We start from the raw sequence: 17820 nt of genomic DNA, 5'->3' as shown, positions 1-17820 counted from the left end.
TGCTAGGAGAAACTAAGCGGTTCTAGGCCAATTTAGTTTCCTCAGTGTCCAAGGACAGCCTGGGAGCTGCAGATAAACAAAGCCAGCACATTGTTGCCTGCCTCACAGCCCAGCATCCCTGCGAGGGAGGAGAGGCCTCAGCCACATCAGCATCCCGCCCCCAAGCCCAGCTTGCAACGTCACCTCACAGGAGCACATGAAAACACAGGCAGGCATAGGAATATAGACCTCCTGGGAAGTTTCACCTTCAGGTGCTTCCCGAGTCTCCTGCGTTATGAGGTTTGCAGATGGAGGGTGCACCCTCCAAGGGCTCCACCCTTTTCACTGGCTTCAGTGCCATTAGTGACCACGTCAGTCCAACTTTCCATGTAGGCCCACTCCATCTGTCACTTATGCCTTAGCCCCAGTGCCTCTCGCTAAGTGTGGTTTTGCCTGTGTCTGTGCCCAGCCAAGCCCTTCAGGGAAGACGAGCCCACCAAGTGGAGCTCCAAGCAGGACTCTAAGGCTGCACGGTACATGCCACTTTCAATGGAGAACGCCCTCACCAGCTCTGCCGTTTTAAAACTATTTTTCTTATTTAACAGATAAAAGCTAGCTTCCAGCCTGGCACCCAGTTCTCCAGACCTGCCTGGGTAGATCCTCCAGGCCCTCTTCCCAGCCAAAGGTCTTACCAAGTTCCTTGGAGCCCTGGCTCTCACTGGCCAGCTCCCCCATCTTCACCAGAGCATCAAAATAGCCTTTGGCGGCAAAGGTGACACCTGCAGAGAGAGGAAAGCGGGGTTAACTCCTGCACGGAACCCAAGAGAGAGCCGCCGCCGCCAAGGACAAGGACAGCGGTGGCACCCACCCCCCACCTAAGCCTGGACAAGCTCAAGGAGTGCTTTAGCTTCACTGTTCCTGCGGCCGCCGCTGTTTCTTGTTGATACACTCTTACCCCACTGCCATCACGAGGGTTCCTTTTATTTGTAAGAACACAGTGTGCTGTGCAGGCCCAGAGCTATTCAAGTAAAACTGCGGAGCGTGGCGCCCTGTCATGTGCTGCTTGACGAGGGGGAGGGAGTGCAGCTTCCGGTGTACTACACCAGACAGAGCACCTACAGACCCTGGGAAAGATCAAGGCAGATCTGGAAGGCAGGCAGCCACTGGTCTATTCGAAGATTCCAAGTAGGAAGACAGTCACTGTCCTCTCTGTCTCAGAGAGGGCCCCAAGCAGGAGCAGGTGCCACCACCCCCCCACCCCCCCATCCCCCTGTCCAAAGCAGGCTAAAGGCATCATAGCCGCATTTCGTAGCCACAGGGCTTCTGGGTGTGGAAAGCTCAGCATCCACCTGTTCCTCCCACCAGCCCAATGGCTGCTGCTGACAGGACACACAGCCCCAGCCGCCAGGTCTAGACTTCCTTGGAGTGCCTGGCACACTCCTTCACCTGAGGGGCCCCGCCCACTGCTCAAAGGAGGGAGGACCGAAGAGGCCCCTAGATCTGGAGAGCAGGGCCACAGAAAGCAGCCAGACTACGATTTCTAATTTGTTTCCTACAGAACTCTGTCAGAGGGTGGTAGCTGGGCACTCTATCAAACTTTATATGGTTTTCAATTAAGTGCACACATTTGGTTATGTGGTACAAGATCACGTCCCTGGGGGATGGAGGAGTCTCAGTTGCCTGGGAGGGCGGACCTCTTAAAACAAATGGAAGGGAAAAGAAAGAAGTTGGGCACTTGGAGGCTGTGGGGCTGAGTGGTGCGGGCAGCCTGTGAGACAGAGCCCAGCCTAGACAATCAGGGAAAACAGGAAGAGGAAGTAAGCATCCAGCCTGTCCCACAGGCAGCCTTGACAGGAAATCGGTGCCTGAGCATCAGGAGCTGGAGGGCAGCATCAAAGGGGAGGGGACTGCAACTATACTCCGTGACATCCACGGAGAAGGAGAGCCCACACCTCAAACACGAGACACGGGGGCACTGAAATCTGCCCATGGAGAAGAGCCGCACCCAGCAGAAGGACTCCTAACGGCTAGGTCACCAAGCACTACACAGAACAGCTTTGGAAGGGGACATCACTGCTGTGGAATGTGCCATTATGGCACACAGCCATCCAAGCCTTCCAATATACCAGACACAGTCCACCCGAAATCAGAGCAGGGCAGAAGCAGCTGGTTACATTCAAGGCCCTAGAAAGTTCTCTTGCTGGGAGAACTGGAGCATCGCGTGCTGTGCCTGGAGATAAAAGGGTCACTCAGGACATGGGACAGAAGCCTCATTGTTAGTCTCCATGCTGCACTTCTGCGTCCGGAGGCTTCTTCCATGGGGGTTGCAACCAGGCACAGAGAGTCAACTCCTCTTCCCACAGAAAGCAGCTGGGGGAGAGCAGGCTCAGAGCAGGACAGCAAGGGGGGGTGGTGGTGAATGTAATCTTGATATTTGAGAGGCTAAGGCAGGGTAGCGGAGAGATTGAGGCCAGTCTCACAGAATCCAGAGGCCAGCCCTCAGGTCTTTGGGCCTGTGCTGTGAGTTCCAATCGACCAGGATCATGGGATGGTCTCCTCCCACACCTCGCCTTGACGTGGCCTCAGTGATGGCTGGGGATATGCGGGAGACTGTTGCCATGGTCCTACTACAGGGTCAGCCCTCCTCGGAGCGATTCTACCATCAATAGAATAGACCAGGGCCCCTGGGAGGTACAGGGGCCACTTGGCAGGACTGTTTGACTACAACGGGAAAGCTCTCGTTCCCACACTGGGTAAGGCAAGAAGGAGGGACAATGGTGGCTAGACAGTTCCAGCCGGACAGTGTGACCAGGACCAAGTTCTCAAGTGACCACCAGCTTCTGGGCGCATAACAAGACCCCGCTCACTAAACATAGCTCTATCTGCTGCCTTGAACTTGAAACCTGTAACTGAACAAGGGGCTCATCCCACACATGGGGCCACAGCAAGATGAAGCTGTAGGAGAGAGGATATGGTGCACACGCTTTACATGATGGGGGGCTGCCGCAGCCCTGCCTCCACAGGTGAGGTCACAGGTACAGTGACTCTCTTGATGCATGCTAGGACCAATGGTGGGTTTCAAAGTCCCCTCCCTCCAAGAGCTGGAGGTGGACAGTGTCTGAAGAACCTGGGAGCCACTGTTCACCAGAGTGAGGGCACTAGCCCTAGACCCAGGGTCGCTGCAGTTCCAGCCCCAGCACTGTACTTTGCATAGGAGTCTAAAGAGCAGACATCCAAGTCCTTGTCTCCAAGAAGCCTGCTTGTTACCACAGCTGTGGGACAAAAGCAGCCTGCACGGAGACCAGCCCACCTGGTAACGGCCTGTGGTCACAGGGTCACACTCAGAGCACATGGGTGTACACACCCCCTACTCATCTCAACCAGACGTTTCTGGGACAAAAGGCCTAGAGGCTTCTGACCAGGCTGAAGGTAAGTCCACCTGTGAGCCCCGGGCCAGGGGCCAGTTATACCTGCCAGTGCTTTCTCGTAGTTCTTCCCCATGGCGATGAAATTGCGGAGGCTGGGGTTGAACTGCTCCATGATGGTCTGGAAATAAACAGAGAGAGCAACGTTACCTCACCACCATCCACCCATAGCTGGGAGGGCTCGGCCTGGATGGGATCCAGAAACGCTGCCCCATCTCCCCAAGTCGAAGCCACAGCTCTGCCCACTGTGAACACTGCACCCTGGGGTGGGCAGAGGCCCGCTGAAGAAAGAGCTGTTTGCAGAGCAACAAGGGGTCTTTGCAGGGCCACATGGCACAGGCGGCACTCACAGGCATGGCTTCCGAGGCGCCAGTACTCAGCTGGCGGGGCTGAGTCAGCCGTGGGAAGCCACCCGTCGGCCACACACAAATGTTCAGCGACGCCCCCCATGCCACCACCCTAACTCAACACACCAATTACCAGCGTCAGCTCTGATTAGAGCCACGTACAGCCTGATTTACAAAGACCGTACTATGAATAATCCAACAGGCTCCGGATCTGCTTGCCCGACGGACTGCAGTCCCGTGCCAATATCGGCAGTTCTTAGACTCAAGAAATTAGATTTTCACTGTGAAGGCCAAATAAATGTTTTAATTACATGGCACAGAAACAGGCGCACACAAACAGCAGCCAAATGAGAACCCTACTAGCGGAATACCCACAGACTGTCAACAGCCTACGCCAGTCAAGGGAGGACCCCAGGAGGAACTTTGAAAGAAAACCTCACCAGACCATATCCTAAGCCACGGGGAGGGTGCCACACTGGGAGCCCATGCTTCCTGAGGATAACAGGAAGGGACGCCACCTGGCTTTACACCAACTCAGGCCAACCTGTGACCCCCATAAAGAACCAACATGACAAACAAGGTCATTTGAGGACACCAGGGCCCGTGCAGGCTCCAAAAAACCCAGCACTGGACACATTCTGCACTGGCTGCCCTGAGGTACGGCAGGATACCCTCCCCAAAAGGCATTGAGACCCTCCCTCACTCTTGGGGGAAGGAGGACTCCAGTTCTAAGCTGCCACCACCCACCCTGTCCCTCCAGGAGGGCTCCTCGCCCACAGGAACCTCGACAGCAACACTTCTCAGCCAGATCCGCAGAGTCGGTGGCCTTCTCAGCCACCTCTGCATGCTAGACCAGAAGTCACATGCACGACAACTCAGCAACCAGGTCCTATCCCACAACCAGTAACCAGGGAGTAAAGGCAGAAGGGGCCCAGCAGATGGCACAGGAGGGCAGACTGTCAGGATGAAGAGGAGACAGGCAGGTGAGGGCAGTGAAAACGCCCCAGGCCAAACCAAGCTGTGCAGTAGGGGCTTAGGGCTCAGAGGAAAGGAAGTGAGTGTAGCTACATCTCTAAGACAGGACAGGAAGCGGGGAGGATCTGAGCAGGGCCATGCTGGATACACTAGGAAGGCCCTGGTTGCAGATTTTAGTCAAGGGTCAAAAAGGAAGTGGCTAGTTGCCTCCCTGCTGTTTAACCCTCTGACTAGGAAGGGAGGAAGGAGGCTCCTGCCAGGACTGGATTCCTGTGTTCTGTACATCAGGCAGTGACCGAGGACAGTTGGGACTTGAATGGGGAGACCAGAGAGGCAGACATGGGGACAGGACATTAAGGTGGGACCGGATGCATCTCGGGTAGGGTGCAATCCAAAGAGGGCCTGGGAACCAGACAGGAATGAACATGACGTGAGCAAGATGCTGGAGATGCTGAGTCTAGAGTAGACCCAAGAGCTTGGACCTAGGACCCTTGAGGATCCTGGCAGGACGAGGAGGCTCAGTCCAGAAAGTCCTGTGAGCCCCAGTAACACCCAGAAACCACCCAAGGCCAAGGAGAAGAGCCCGTGGAGACACCTGTTGTGTCTTCTGACAGAGAGGGCAGCCGGAAGGTTTCACTTCCTCAGTGCTGCTGAGCTCATGCAGGAGGAATGTAAGAGGGAGTTAGCTGGCTGGTGTGGGTGGTGAAATGCCAGCGGGGACACCTAGGCATGGCCACAGCCTCCACCTGCTCCAGAGCAGGCAGTCAGCTGGGGACACACTGGTACTGCTGTCTTGGCCTGGAGGCAGTGGCAGGGACTTAAATGCCATTGGGCTGACACCCTGAGGGAGGGCCAGTTTCTTTCCAGGTCTACATAGCAACACCTGCCCTGCCTGGAAGAGTGGGCCTGCGCTGAAGGAGGCTTATTTCCAGGCTCCTGGCCAATGTCATAACCTTTCTTTGGGTCACTTGACTTTCAGCTACCTTAAGAAATCCAGTGGCTCACCAAGGGGGGAATTCATCCAGAGTATGTGTATACAGGTGCACACATACATTGGTGTATGTCAGGGTCTCTCTGAGCCCAAGTCCATCTCATTGTTCAAGGGATCATGCAGAAGTCATTCTGACATGGTGCGCCACGCCTGGTGGCAGGTCCTGCCCCACCTCATCCAGCTCCCCGCCCGCCTGCTATAGACTGGCTGGGAGAACCAGCTCCTGCCTGGGACTGTGAAGGTGCTAAGTGCAGCACTCAAAAGGAGAAGAGATCATCTTCCTTATCAACAACGTGGGGGCACAAAAGGGAAAAGAAGAAGCTGCAAGTTTTGATCTTGCAAAAATAAACAAACTCAAGATTCCCAGGAAGGAAGAACTTCCCATTCATGAAAGCCTGAAGCCAGGACTCCAAGCACAGGGCTGGGTGGTCCAGACAGGCAACTCTCAGACTCTCTCTCTCTCTCTCTCTCTCTCTCTCTCCTGGCAAGACAGAATCCTACTCAATAAACAAGTACCTTCAAAGCCCATGCCAGTGACCTGCCTGCTCCAAAATAGGCCGTGGCTGTGCAGAGGCTCCTTGGGTAGCTTTCCTGGACCAGGAACTATATTTAGAACAACAATTCTTTTACTTACTTACCTGCTCAATCAGTATTTATTAGCGACACCTTCCACACACCACATAAGGCTCTGGAGTACCTGCCAACCCACAAGAGACATCCTACAGAACCAGGGCCTCAGGAAGCCCACCGAAAGAGCATCAGCCTCCAGCTAAACTTGCACTGGCCTTTCACAGGCAGGGTGTCGTGTGGTCACTACAGCTTCGCCCCTGCTCTCTTTAAAGACAAGTTTTCATCATGTAGCCCTACCTGGCCTGGAACTTTTTTTTGGTTTTTGAAGACAGGGTTTCCCTGTGTAACAGCCCTAGTTTGTCCTGGAACTTACTTTGTAGGCCAGGGTAGCCTCAAGCTCACTGAGATCCACCTGCCTGTGCCTCCCCAGTGCTGGGATCAATGGCGTGCACCACCACTGCCCGGCATTGGAATTTTTTTATCTTATTAGTCCAAGTCGGCCTGGAACTGAGAGCTCACCCTGTCTCTGCCTCTTGAGAGCTGGACTACAGGTGTGTGTCACTACAAACTGCTCAGGCCCAGCTAACTCACTAGAAAGGCAGGCATCTGCTCTGCAGTCCAAGGTACTACCCAGGAGAGAGGGAACCCCACACACCTGTAGCTCCAGTGCAGGTTGACGTTGACCCAGCAAGGCCTGCCTAGGACGTCACATATCCAGGGAATAAAATCAACTTCAGGTATTCAGCGAGCACAGAAGCTTGGCCCTGAGCTGTGCCTCTCTTAGTTAAGAGTCAAAAAAGGTAGGAATGTTTATATATTATTTTAGATTTAAAAAAAAACACGGGTTCCTAGAAGGAAACAAGTCTTCTAGAAAGGGAGCATGAAGCGGGACAGGAGTCTCGGACACGGGAGCAGGGCAGCCCAAGCAGAGGCCACCTGTCTACATGCCTCACTTCTACACAGTGTGCCCTGTCCAAAGCAGAAGGAAGTTTGCTGTGGCCGAAACATTCTCCATTCTGGGCAGGAGAAGAAGAAATAGAGATACAGAGAGAGAGAACACTCATGTGCACACAGGGTCTCCTTGGCAGGATGTGGACATGTGAGGCAGGAAGAGAAGCCAGGACTGTTCCAGAGCAGAGGGCTGGATTCCTTGCTCCTCAGGGAGCAGTGGTTCTACCAGATCCACAGGGCCAGCTTCAGTTCCTTAGGGTGCTTCAGGGTCAAAGAGATATATTGTAGATAGACAGGTAGTCTTCAAACACTTCAGATATCTACAGAATATAGTATTTTAAGATATTTTAATAACACAGGTTCTATTTTTTTCTTTTTTTTTTTTTTTTTACGACAATGAGACATCTCTGCTCCTGGCAGCACCAATTTACTTCAGAGAAGATGGTGGGTATCAAAGAAACTCCATATGGAGTTAATTTTCTTTGTGGCAAAAGTTAGCCACTGGGCAAGAAACTGCCCTTGCCTTGACTGCTGACAGTATGCTGTCCTAATGGACAAGCAGGACAGAAAAGAAAGGACTGCTGAACTTTGTCAAGACAAGGTAGGACAGCCCTTCAAATATCCTGCTTCACAGAAAAGTCTGCCAGATATTCTAGGTCTGTAGGCAGAAGAACCTTGGGTGACTGTCCATGCAGCCAGATGTCTGTCATTTCTTATTTTTGGAAGTTGTTTGCTCTACACTTCCTGTTTACTCAGATAATATTATTTCCTTCTCAGGTCTCTGATGGAGTTGAAGACTTTATAGTTATATTTTTTTTTTGGTTTTTTTTTTTTTTTTTTTTTTTTTTTTGGTTTTTCGAGATAGGGTTTCTCTGTGGCTTTGGAGCCTGTCCTGGAACTAGCTCTTGTAGACCAGGCTGGTCTCGAACTCACAGAGATCCGCCTACCTCTGCCTCCCAAGTGCTGGGATTAAAGGCGTGCGCCACCACCGCCCGGCTATAGTTATATTTTTACTTGTTAACAAATTCAGAAAAAAAAACTCACAAAAGAGGTGTAAAGTATATAAGGTTGACAGACATAAAAAGATAGTTTGGGGTTGGTAATGCAAGTTAGGATAAACAGTGGATTAGGTACAACACTTCAGACTCAACAAGACAGGATAGATAATGGAATAATTTCTCAGAATTTGTCAAATGCAAATGGACTAGACATTGTTAATGTAATTATTGCCTATATATTTGTATATAGTTATTGTACTTATTATATATAGTTTTTCTGGGTTAGTTAAAAACCCTTGCTTTTTGTTTAGACAAAAAGGGGGAGATGTAGATTTTGTTTATTTTTTGACAAATAAAGCTTGCCTGGAGATCAGAGCACAAGTCACCAGTTAACCATAGAGGCCAGGCACACACCTTTGATCCCAGCACTAGGGAGGTGGAGACAGGAATATAAGGTGGGTGGAAACAGGACTTGGAACCATTCAGGCTGAGGATTGGACGCCCCATTCAGGCTGAGGATTGGACGCCCCATTCAGGCTAAGGATTTGACCTCCCCATTCAGGCTGAGGACTGGACTCTCCCCATTTAGGCTGAGGATTCGTAGAGACAGGGTCTCTTCCATTCAGTCTAAGTATCTGTAAAGGTAAGAAGTCTCTGGTGCTGGCTACTCTGCTTCTCTGATCTTTCAGCTTTCACCCTCGATATCAGACACTGGGGTTTTATTGTTAAGACTAATTAGGATTCACACTTCATCGGTGGGCAGGCATCAGAAGAGATGGACAGACCCCAGGACCTTCCAGGAGCTGCCAGGGGACCCAGACACCACACAACAGGTTCCCCTGGAGGAGCTGCCAAAATTAAGAAAGAGACTCTGTCTTTGGTAGGGTGTTAGACTGTGATAGGAACGGAGGCCTCGCATCAGGGAGAGCCAGGAGAAGGGCTTCTTCCTCTCGCCCCAACTGTCCCCCAGGAACGACCCCCTGAGACGGCAGCAAACACTTGGCTGAGGACAGGCACAAACAACACTCAGCCTGCTTTCAGCAGGCCTTACAGCCCTGAGAAGGACCACTGAGTCCTACAGTCTGAGCTCACTGGGCCCAGAGCTTCCAAGCTACTCTCCTGCTGAGAGTTGGTAAGAGGTGAGCACAGCTGTCCCAAGCTGCTCTCTCTCCTTTCAGAGATCTCTGACATCTGAACCCCTCTTCCCAGCTTGTTTCTGGAGACTCTGGAAGCTGCTGAGCACTCTAAGACTGACCTCTCCTGCACAAGATTCCTAAGGGTAGGGCTCCCAAAGGCAAAAGCCACACCAGAGCCTTGCACCTCGCCTAGGCCCTGTGCAAAGAAACCCTTGGTCAGCTTGTGCTGGAGGGGCTTGATCGACAGGCCCCAGGAAATCCAGAAGCCAGATCCGTCCATCTGCCCTGTGTGGCAGCCACCGCTACAGAAACTGGTCGACACCCGTCATTCCAGCAGCCTGGACGTGAGACCAAACAGCTTAACCGTGTCTTTCCTGTCTGTGACAGGAATGTCTGCTCATGCCCACATCCACAAAGGCACAGCTTCCCAACAGACAGCTCCTGAAGTCAGTTACTCTGGTCTGGGTCACAGACTTTATCCTCAGGAAGATGGGCGGCCGGTGCAGGGAGAGACATGCAAACTATTAAACCAAACTCCTGGGTTTTTTTTGCTTTTTCACAGGGTCTCTCTACACAGCCCTGGTTGTCGTTGAACTTGCTACATAGACCAGGCTGGTCTTGAACTTACATAGATCCTCCTCCTGCCTCTACCACCCTAGTATTAGAATTAAAAGCATTCACCACCATGCCAGGTTCCTGGATCCAAATTCCTGATTGGGTCCTGTATAATGACATCACAACATGATACCCTGGGGACTCAGTGACATAAGCTGAGGGCCTCAATTTGCTTAAACTGGCAGGAACAAGAAATACAATTAGCCTAGAAAGACAGGTCACCATGATGGAGACAGCCAGCCTCCGATGGCACTCCCTCCAGCTGTGAGGCAGATGTTGCCATGGCTGCATGTGCTAAGCCTGTCCTCTAGGCCCCACTGTCTGAATTTGAATCGTCTTTCAAGAGGTCACTAAGGTGAAACTAGGTCCCTAGTGAGGGCTCTAGGCCAGTCTGGCCGGTGTCTTTACAGAAAGGACCATGATACAGATAAGGCGAGGGGGTGGCCATATGAAGACACAGGGAAGCCAGGTCCGTCCGCTGGCCAGGGAGAGGTCTCATCTCCTAGGGCTATCTGAGGACCATTGCTGGGCTCAGGTCATCAATTTCAGCACGGAGCCGGTCAGTGCTGGGTCACTCCCACATCCAGCATGGCGGGGCTGGAGTCAGTTTTCCCATTACTTCAGATGACAGAAGAGGTCTGATCACTGCTCATCTCTGAGAACATGCAAGGCCACTCGCTGGCCCATCTCTCCCTTGAGTATGCTGGCCGAGGACCAGGGAGGGCCAGATCCACAGGAGCCAGACAGCCTTGGAACACTCTGAACTGCCCCTCAGATCAGGCCTGACAGATGCTGCTACAGACAGGATTGCAGGACCCTTGGTGCCCAGGTATCAGCTTGACACCCTTGCCTGAAGCCCCGACAGAGCTCTGAGAAACCTTCTGTCCCATGGGATGACGGCCCTGGTGGGCAGTGATAAGGTGGTGTCACAGGAGCAGAGGACCTCCTGAGATACCAGAGCCCAAGTCTGGTCTAGTCTGAAGCCCAGCTCAGTCTCCTACCAGTTACCCCAGGGATGCTTCCTCATACAGCAGGCATGCATATGAGACTCTGAGAGCTGTGTCTGCGGAATAGTGGAAGGCACCCAAGACAGTCCACAGACAGTAAAGCTGAGGCCTCCACAGCCCAGAGCCACAGGACCAAGTGGTGACACACCTGGCCCTCTCCTGAAGCAGGGCTGGGACTCAGGCTACTGGTCTGACCACAGCCCAAGACTCCCAACACCTGTACCCTGGTCATCAAAGCCCAAGATTCCAGTCCCAGGGCAGGATGGGTCTACCAAGGGTGAAGATGGACACCAGGCCTCACCTACCTGACATGGTCACCCAGGGTAGAGCCAGGCTCCATCGGCCTCTATAAAAGACGAAGAAGGGTGGAGGGCGCAGAGGGAGGGCGCAGAGGGACCGGGGTTTGGTCCATTCCAGGCACCTCTGCCTGCAGCTCCCTTTCCCGCAGTGTAAAAGCCCAGCGGAAAGTAGTCGTGCGCTTACAGTCAGGAGCAGGCTCTACCTGGCCTGACGAGGGTCCAGGAAGACTAAGGCTCCTGTGGGTGGGGCACCTGCCTCTCAACATCCCATTCCATCCCATGGGCACTGTTCCGTCACCCGTGGCAACTGGGGCAGCTGTGGGTCACTCAGCACACTCCTCTTTGGTGACGTTCCCCCGCTATGAGCATGTGTCTCAGCCTACGAACCGCTCCAAGATCATGAAGAGGAGGAGGCCTGGCTGCTGGCTGGAAATCAGAAAGTCACCAGCAACAGAAATGGTAGCACCTTGGAAGCTTGAAAGACAATCCCAGAGCCACCCCAAAAGTGTTTTATCAGTATCCCTGAATGTTGAAGAGTGAGTGTTGGGGACCCTCAGATGATGACACCCCCGAGCTAAAATGCAGCTCAGAAGGATCTAAAATGCAAGTAAGTTTTGGAGAAATCTTAACATTAAAAAATCTAATATTTACACCCCATCCAGGTTGTGGGTTTTTTGTTTGTTTGTTTGTTTTTAGTTTTTGTTTTGTTTTGTTTTTGAGACAGGGTCTCACTCTGTAGCCTGGCTGACTTGGGACTCATTATATAGCCCAGACTGGCCTCAAACTCACAGGAATCTCCTGCCTTGGTCTCCCAAACACTGGGATTATGGGTGTGGATCTCTGTGTTCAGCTCCCAGACCCCTCCACCCCCCAGCACTGTGTGGGGTCTGGAGCATGCTAGGAAAATGATCTGCCTCTGAGTTCTATACTCAGCCCCTACATAATCCTAAAGGAATGGCTGCAGGGCCCGAGTGGTAGTCCAGGCCTGGGCAGGCAGAGGTAGCTCTCTCTCTCTGTCTCTCTGTCTCTGACACACACACACACACACACACACACACACACAGTCACTGCAGTAAATAATTCCCAAGCCAGAGGAGAGTGTTCTCACTTGCTCAGGGGTCTCCTGTATCTAGACCAGAGGATATTCTCTATGGAACTTCTCACACCCTTTTCCACCAGAGGGCACGGGACTCAGGGCCTTCACCTCAGGCTAGGACATCAAGACTGGCTTCACCGGGCCCTGGGGCATCCACGGACCCTAGGATTATCCTAGTGTTCATGCCATAGCCCAGGTCACACAGGACCAGACACTGTTTTATGGCAGCCCACTGTGGAGCAGGCAGAGGAGAGCTGAGCTAGGCCTGGAAGGGGGGCTGCAGGCAGAAAGGGGTTCTTGTCAATGCCGGCAGCAGCTCAGCTGCAGGATGCCCACACAGACCAAAAGCCTGGGCTTGCCCCAGGTTCTCAAGGTGACTCCTTGGAAACCATCAGCTAATGTCCCACTTCTTCACCATCTCCATGCCACCCTGGTCACTCTGCCCCCTTCCCACCCTCTACTTTCTCATCTGTCTGGCAAGGGAGCAACCTCAAGGGACTCCAGGACCCAACAGGACAAAACTTTTGCTGCTAATGTTCTGACCTGCTTTGCCAGCCACACACCTGGGTCATCACCTCCAGGGAAACGGCACATGCTGGGCCCAAGCTTCTCAGGCCAAGGGCTGAAGAGCTGTCCCTGAGTGTGGGCAGATGGTAGCTCCAATATCACCTCTTCAGAACCTAGAAATAAAATTTACTCAGACCTAACTGCTGTTGGGTTCCCATCAGAACCCAGCCAGGGCCCTGGGGATATATCAGGGAGATAAGTAACCCTGGTCACAGGGATAAAGGGGCCCTGAGTTTCCAAGCCTGGTCCTTGCGAGTTCACGGCATGGGCAGGGGCTGGCCCTTCGGAAACTGCAACCCAAGAACACGACAGCAGCAAGACTTGAGCCCCCAGCAGCACCCACTCAGTCCCCTCCTGTTGCTGACAGCCTGGGAGCGGCACCAGCCTTTACCGTGATCTCAGGGCCAGCTGCAGCACCAGCCTTCACAGTAAGTCAACCTCCCCCAAAAAGACTTACTCCAGCAAAGACCAACCACTTGGCAGGCACTGACAAGCACTCTTGCAAGCCAGCCTGGACACAAAGATGACCATGCCCAGGTGCCACTGGAACACCACGGTCACCTCCACCAGCGAACACCAACTGCACACAACAGTGAGCTAGGCACTTCATAAGCTAGCACTCTGGATGGCCTACAGGACAAGGCCTGGGGACGTGGGCTGCAGAGCTGGCCAACTCAGAAGTCAGTACGGCAAACAAGATGGTGCCTTCTGTCACCCTGGCTGAACTGAAATGGAGACAAGATCTGAACTGCCATCCCTAAGATGCTGGCGGTGGGCAAGGACAGGTAATGCATGAAGGGAGTGCTCAAACGACAGGCCCAGACAGGTCCACTCGGTGAGAGCAGACCCAGCCTCCCCACTGATAGGCCAGATCCACAGGAAAGAACTCAGCACTGGCAGTTAGTGTCTGAGAAACTCTGCTTCACGGTCACTACCCAGCCCGCCCTTCTTAAAACAAGTGAAGAGTACCACTTCGGTGTGTGTGGAGAGCTTATGGTCCCATACTTCCATGGACCCCCAAAACATCCTTCTAGAGAAGTAGGAGGGATTTATGAGGAATGGTGGGGGGGGCTCCTCCCTGCCAGACCTGACCAATCATAATACGAGTGGCCAGCTCAACTGCTCCAGGAACCTTTCGGTACCTGCTACCTTCATTGGACGGCTACATCGTGGCCAGGTCAGCTTTCTGCCAATAGCCACAATGTGAGGAAGATGACAGCCGTTGGGAACAATCCCAACCATTTGGCCCACGGTCCTGGGACCACAATACCAAGAGCAGCTTCTGCCAGGCTGCAAACCAAAGGAGAATGTAGCACCGTTCTTGAAGGAGTGATTGTCACCCTCAAGGGTCATGGGGTTACCCAGGATCCAGAGCTTCTCATGGGCTATCATCCTTGAGAAAACACTAAACTCAACCAGGCATAGAGCACGAGCCTATAATCTTAGCACCTGGAAGGTAGAGGCAGGAGAGTCAGGAATTCAAGGTCATCTTCAGCTGCTTAGTGAGGCTGAGGCAGGTCTAGCCTACATGAAACCTTGTCTCAGAAAACCAACAACAAACCCTACGAGATGGCGCAGCAGGTGAGGGTGCTCACCAGCAGCTGGCAGCCAGAGCACGACCACAGCCCACTTGGTAGGAGAGAACACACTCCCACAAGTTGTCCTCTAACCACCACGTGGGAGCTGTGCGTCACATGCATGTACACACACACACGCACACAAATAAAAATTTGGAAAGAAAAATGCCAGGCATGTCGATACACACCTTTAATCCCAGCACTGGGGAGGCAGAGGCAGGCAGATCTCTATGAGTTCCAGGCCAGCCTGGTCTACATATAAGTTCCAGGACAGCCAGAGCTACATAGTGAGACCCTGTCTAGAAAACATCAACAAATTAGTTGATCTGACCCTCTCTTCTCGTCCCACCAGGGTGTCATCAAGCTGCTAAAGAAGTCACTTCTATATACTCAGAGGGACCCAAAATGGCTCTGAGGCGTTAGCCTGACTTATTCTGAAGAGCATAGATACTCTTTCTTTTGCCTGGGCAGAAGACCCTGCCTCCGGAAATCTAGGCCCAATCCAGGTACCACCCAGGGTGGACACCAGTCAGACTCCAGTTTCTGTTGCCTGTGCATGGGGGGAGGGGCAGGTCTTCTTTGCCTAGGGCTCCCCTTCTCCACAGGGCCCAAAGGCCTACGGATAAGCTCCTGGTGAACACCATGAAGCTGTCCTGTTTTTCTTTCCTTCATCTTTCATGAAATTCCCCGAGGACATAGCTCCCAAGGGAACTGAGCCACCAGGAAAGAGGTCAAAGACTGCGTTATTCCAGGAGGAAAATCAAAACTGTACATTTTATTCTTGAATCCTTAATCAGCAGGGCCAAGGACAAGCATCTCTCTCTGCCAAGGCAAACACCGCTCAGAACTGCAGCCGAAGTGATGCAGGGGCCAAAGCAAACAGCGGAGCTGCATGGCGGGTGACACGGAACAGAGCCACGTCCCAGCCTTCCCAAGAGGTCCTGCCAGCACAGGAACAGCCCCTAGCAGGGAGTCAGTAACCACACGTCCCAGGAGAAGACGCACGGCAGACTGGCTGGACCAGCCTACAGTTGCACACTGGCGGCTCTGGCTCTCCCTTTGTGTGGGCCTGGTATCTCCTGGCCCACACGCCAAAGCTGCCCAACCTGTACCAGCGCCACCACACACCGTGGAGTTCTGAGTAACAAAACACAACATGAGAACTGAGCACGGGTGTCAAAGATTCAGTATTGGGCCCCTAGAGGGTATGAGAGCCACTGGCCTACCCGGCAGGAAAGTCCTTCGGACGCCTGCATCCTACCTGTGCCCAACACCTCCAAAGCTGGTGAAGATCTCACGCCACATGTTCACCCGGAAGGAGCGCCAACCACTGCCCAAACAGCAAACGACTCATGAGGAGTCCACCCTGAGTGCCCAGCCTGCTAGCCTGCAGCCACTGCTGGACGGCCCGCCCCGAGGGCCAAGATCCGGAGAGTTTCTCTGCCACTGCAGCAGCTCTGACTCTGGACATCCGGATGGATTCCAGCAGCATGTGGGGGAAGCCTGGAGCTGGGAGTACAGGCTGACTGCCCAGGCGGGAGTCTTACTAAGGAGGACTGTGGAATTCTCCTGAGCAAAGCTACTCCTCACAACCTGCATATGCTCGACAGGGAAGTTCCTGTTTAATGGTTCCAGTGCAGAACCAGGAAAAATGGGGAGGTGCAGACTGTGACGAGGACTTCTCTCCCACCCCTGCAGTAAAAAGCAAACTGTAATGGAACTAATGACTAATAATTTAATAAACTTCACTCCCCTGACAGCATGTGCTTGCTTCTACAGAGCACACCACGGAGTCTTTGGATACTAAACAGAAAACCCAAAGGCTGCTCTGAATCCCGTTTGCTGGCGGCTTCAACACAGCTTTGGAGCTCCTTCAGCCCCTCCACCCACCTTCAGGATTCCTCCAGACCCACGTAGCTACAACTTTAAAGCCTTTATTAAAGGATAAATTAAAAGTATAATCTGCCCCCCCCCCCGGACTCCAGCCGACACCTAGGGGGCCACCCTAGAAGCTTCCATCTACTGCCGGCAGCGGAGTGAGTACAGCTAAGGGGGTTTCACAAGCCGCTGCCTAGGAAGGCGCAGCCATGGCTGGTTCGTACAAACAGAAACTGTTGCCCTGGAGCAGAGCACAGTCTCATTCAGTCATGAACCAGCAACTCCATGTAAAAACCAGGAATTGATTGCAAGCCTTCCGCTAACCCTTCAGACACAGTTTTGAAATAATGCCTGGCTTTGTAAAAGCACTGCCATGGATGGGTCACGGCAGGGATCTCTCTCTTGAGAAAAAAAAATGTCCCTGGGAACTGCAGTGGGCCTGGTGCCATCAGGGAGCCCCAGGCTGTGTTACTGGAGGTGGGGGGCCAGGACTGTGATAACCCATACTGAAGAAACGGGAAATGGCCCGTCCATCTGTACCCAAGGCACAGACATAACACGACAGCAGGGGGCTTGTCGAGGGGGCCAGAGGAAGGCTCTGCAGTTCTCCTATGAGAAACTGTCATCTCACAGATGAGAATGTGCATGCGACTCTTAACACATATCAGAAGCAAAAGCAGGCGCGTCAGCCTCCTACACAATTAGTCTTCTCCCTCTGCGGTTACATAAGATGATGGATTATCTGTCCACCCATCCAACCTGCCCGCGCTCGACCTCCCACTTGGGGCTACGTCCATTAACAGCCGTAAAGGAGTTGTGGAAAGGGAAAGCCTGTTGAGGAGAAAGTGCCCACAGGCTGGCATAACAGCGCCTAGGAGAGCCCTACGGTGCCACCGCGCCAAGCAAGCGCAGGGCGACGGACCGCTGCAGTCTGCAACCCCCACGCCGCCCCCGCTCCCTCTTCCCCTCACTCCAGGGTGGCAGAGCAGCCCAGGCTTCGCACCGCTCGGTCCCTCTGGACGCCGGGGCAGACAGGCGTACAGAGGGAGCACGCGCGCGCGGGGGCCGAGCGCCGTCGGGGTGGGGGCGCCCACTCGTGCTCGGGGACTGCGCGGACCGCGGCGGGCGCAAGGACCCTGGGCGGGCGCAGCCACCTGTAACCAACCGAAGATCGGCCCACCCCACCCGCAGTCCGGGAGCCGGTGTCCGGCTCGGGCCTGAAGACTCAGGGGCGCACTCGGGGCCGCGCTGGAAACTCACCTTGTAGACATTTTCCGTGAGCCGGTGCATCTCCTCCGAGCGTGAAAGCGACATGGTCCTGGGTCCCGGCTACACCACAGACCAAAGAAGGAGAACAGGCGGCAGTAAGGAAGGCGACGGACACAGCAACAGGAAAAGGCGCGCAGACC

At 53.5% G+C, this 17820-nt stretch overlaps 1 protein-coding gene across 5 annotated transcripts in view; it reads right to left on the bottom strand.

Moving 5' to 3' along the window:
• Positions 1 to 17818, bottom strand: part of Baiap2 (BAR/IMD domain containing adaptor protein 2) — a 65906-nt gene extending 48088 nt beyond the window's left edge. For all 5 annotated transcript variants that reach the window (XM_057773521.1, XM_057773519.1, XM_057773522.1 and 2 more), the window contains exons 1-3: positions 17672 to 17818; positions 3450 to 3525; positions 672 to 758 (exon numbers count right to left, since the gene is read on the bottom strand). In XM_057773521.1, the coding sequence (XP_057629504.1) occupies positions 672 to 758; positions 3450 to 3525; positions 17672 to 17725 (217 nt within the window). In that variant the 5' untranslated portion in view covers positions 17726 to 17818. The remainder of the gene's footprint in view (positions 1 to 671; positions 759 to 3449; positions 3526 to 17671) is intronic.
• Positions 17819 to 17820: the final 2 nt, after the last annotated feature.

This window comes from Chionomys nivalis, chromosome 7 (genome assembly GCF_950005125.1).
Source record: "Chionomys nivalis chromosome 7, mChiNiv1.1, whole genome shotgun sequence".
In the NCBI taxonomy this organism is placed as follows: domain Eukaryota; kingdom Metazoa; phylum Chordata; class Mammalia; order Rodentia; family Cricetidae; genus Chionomys; species Chionomys nivalis.
Note: the sequence above shows the minus strand (reverse complement) of the source record. Positions and strands in the feature narration are given on the sequence as shown.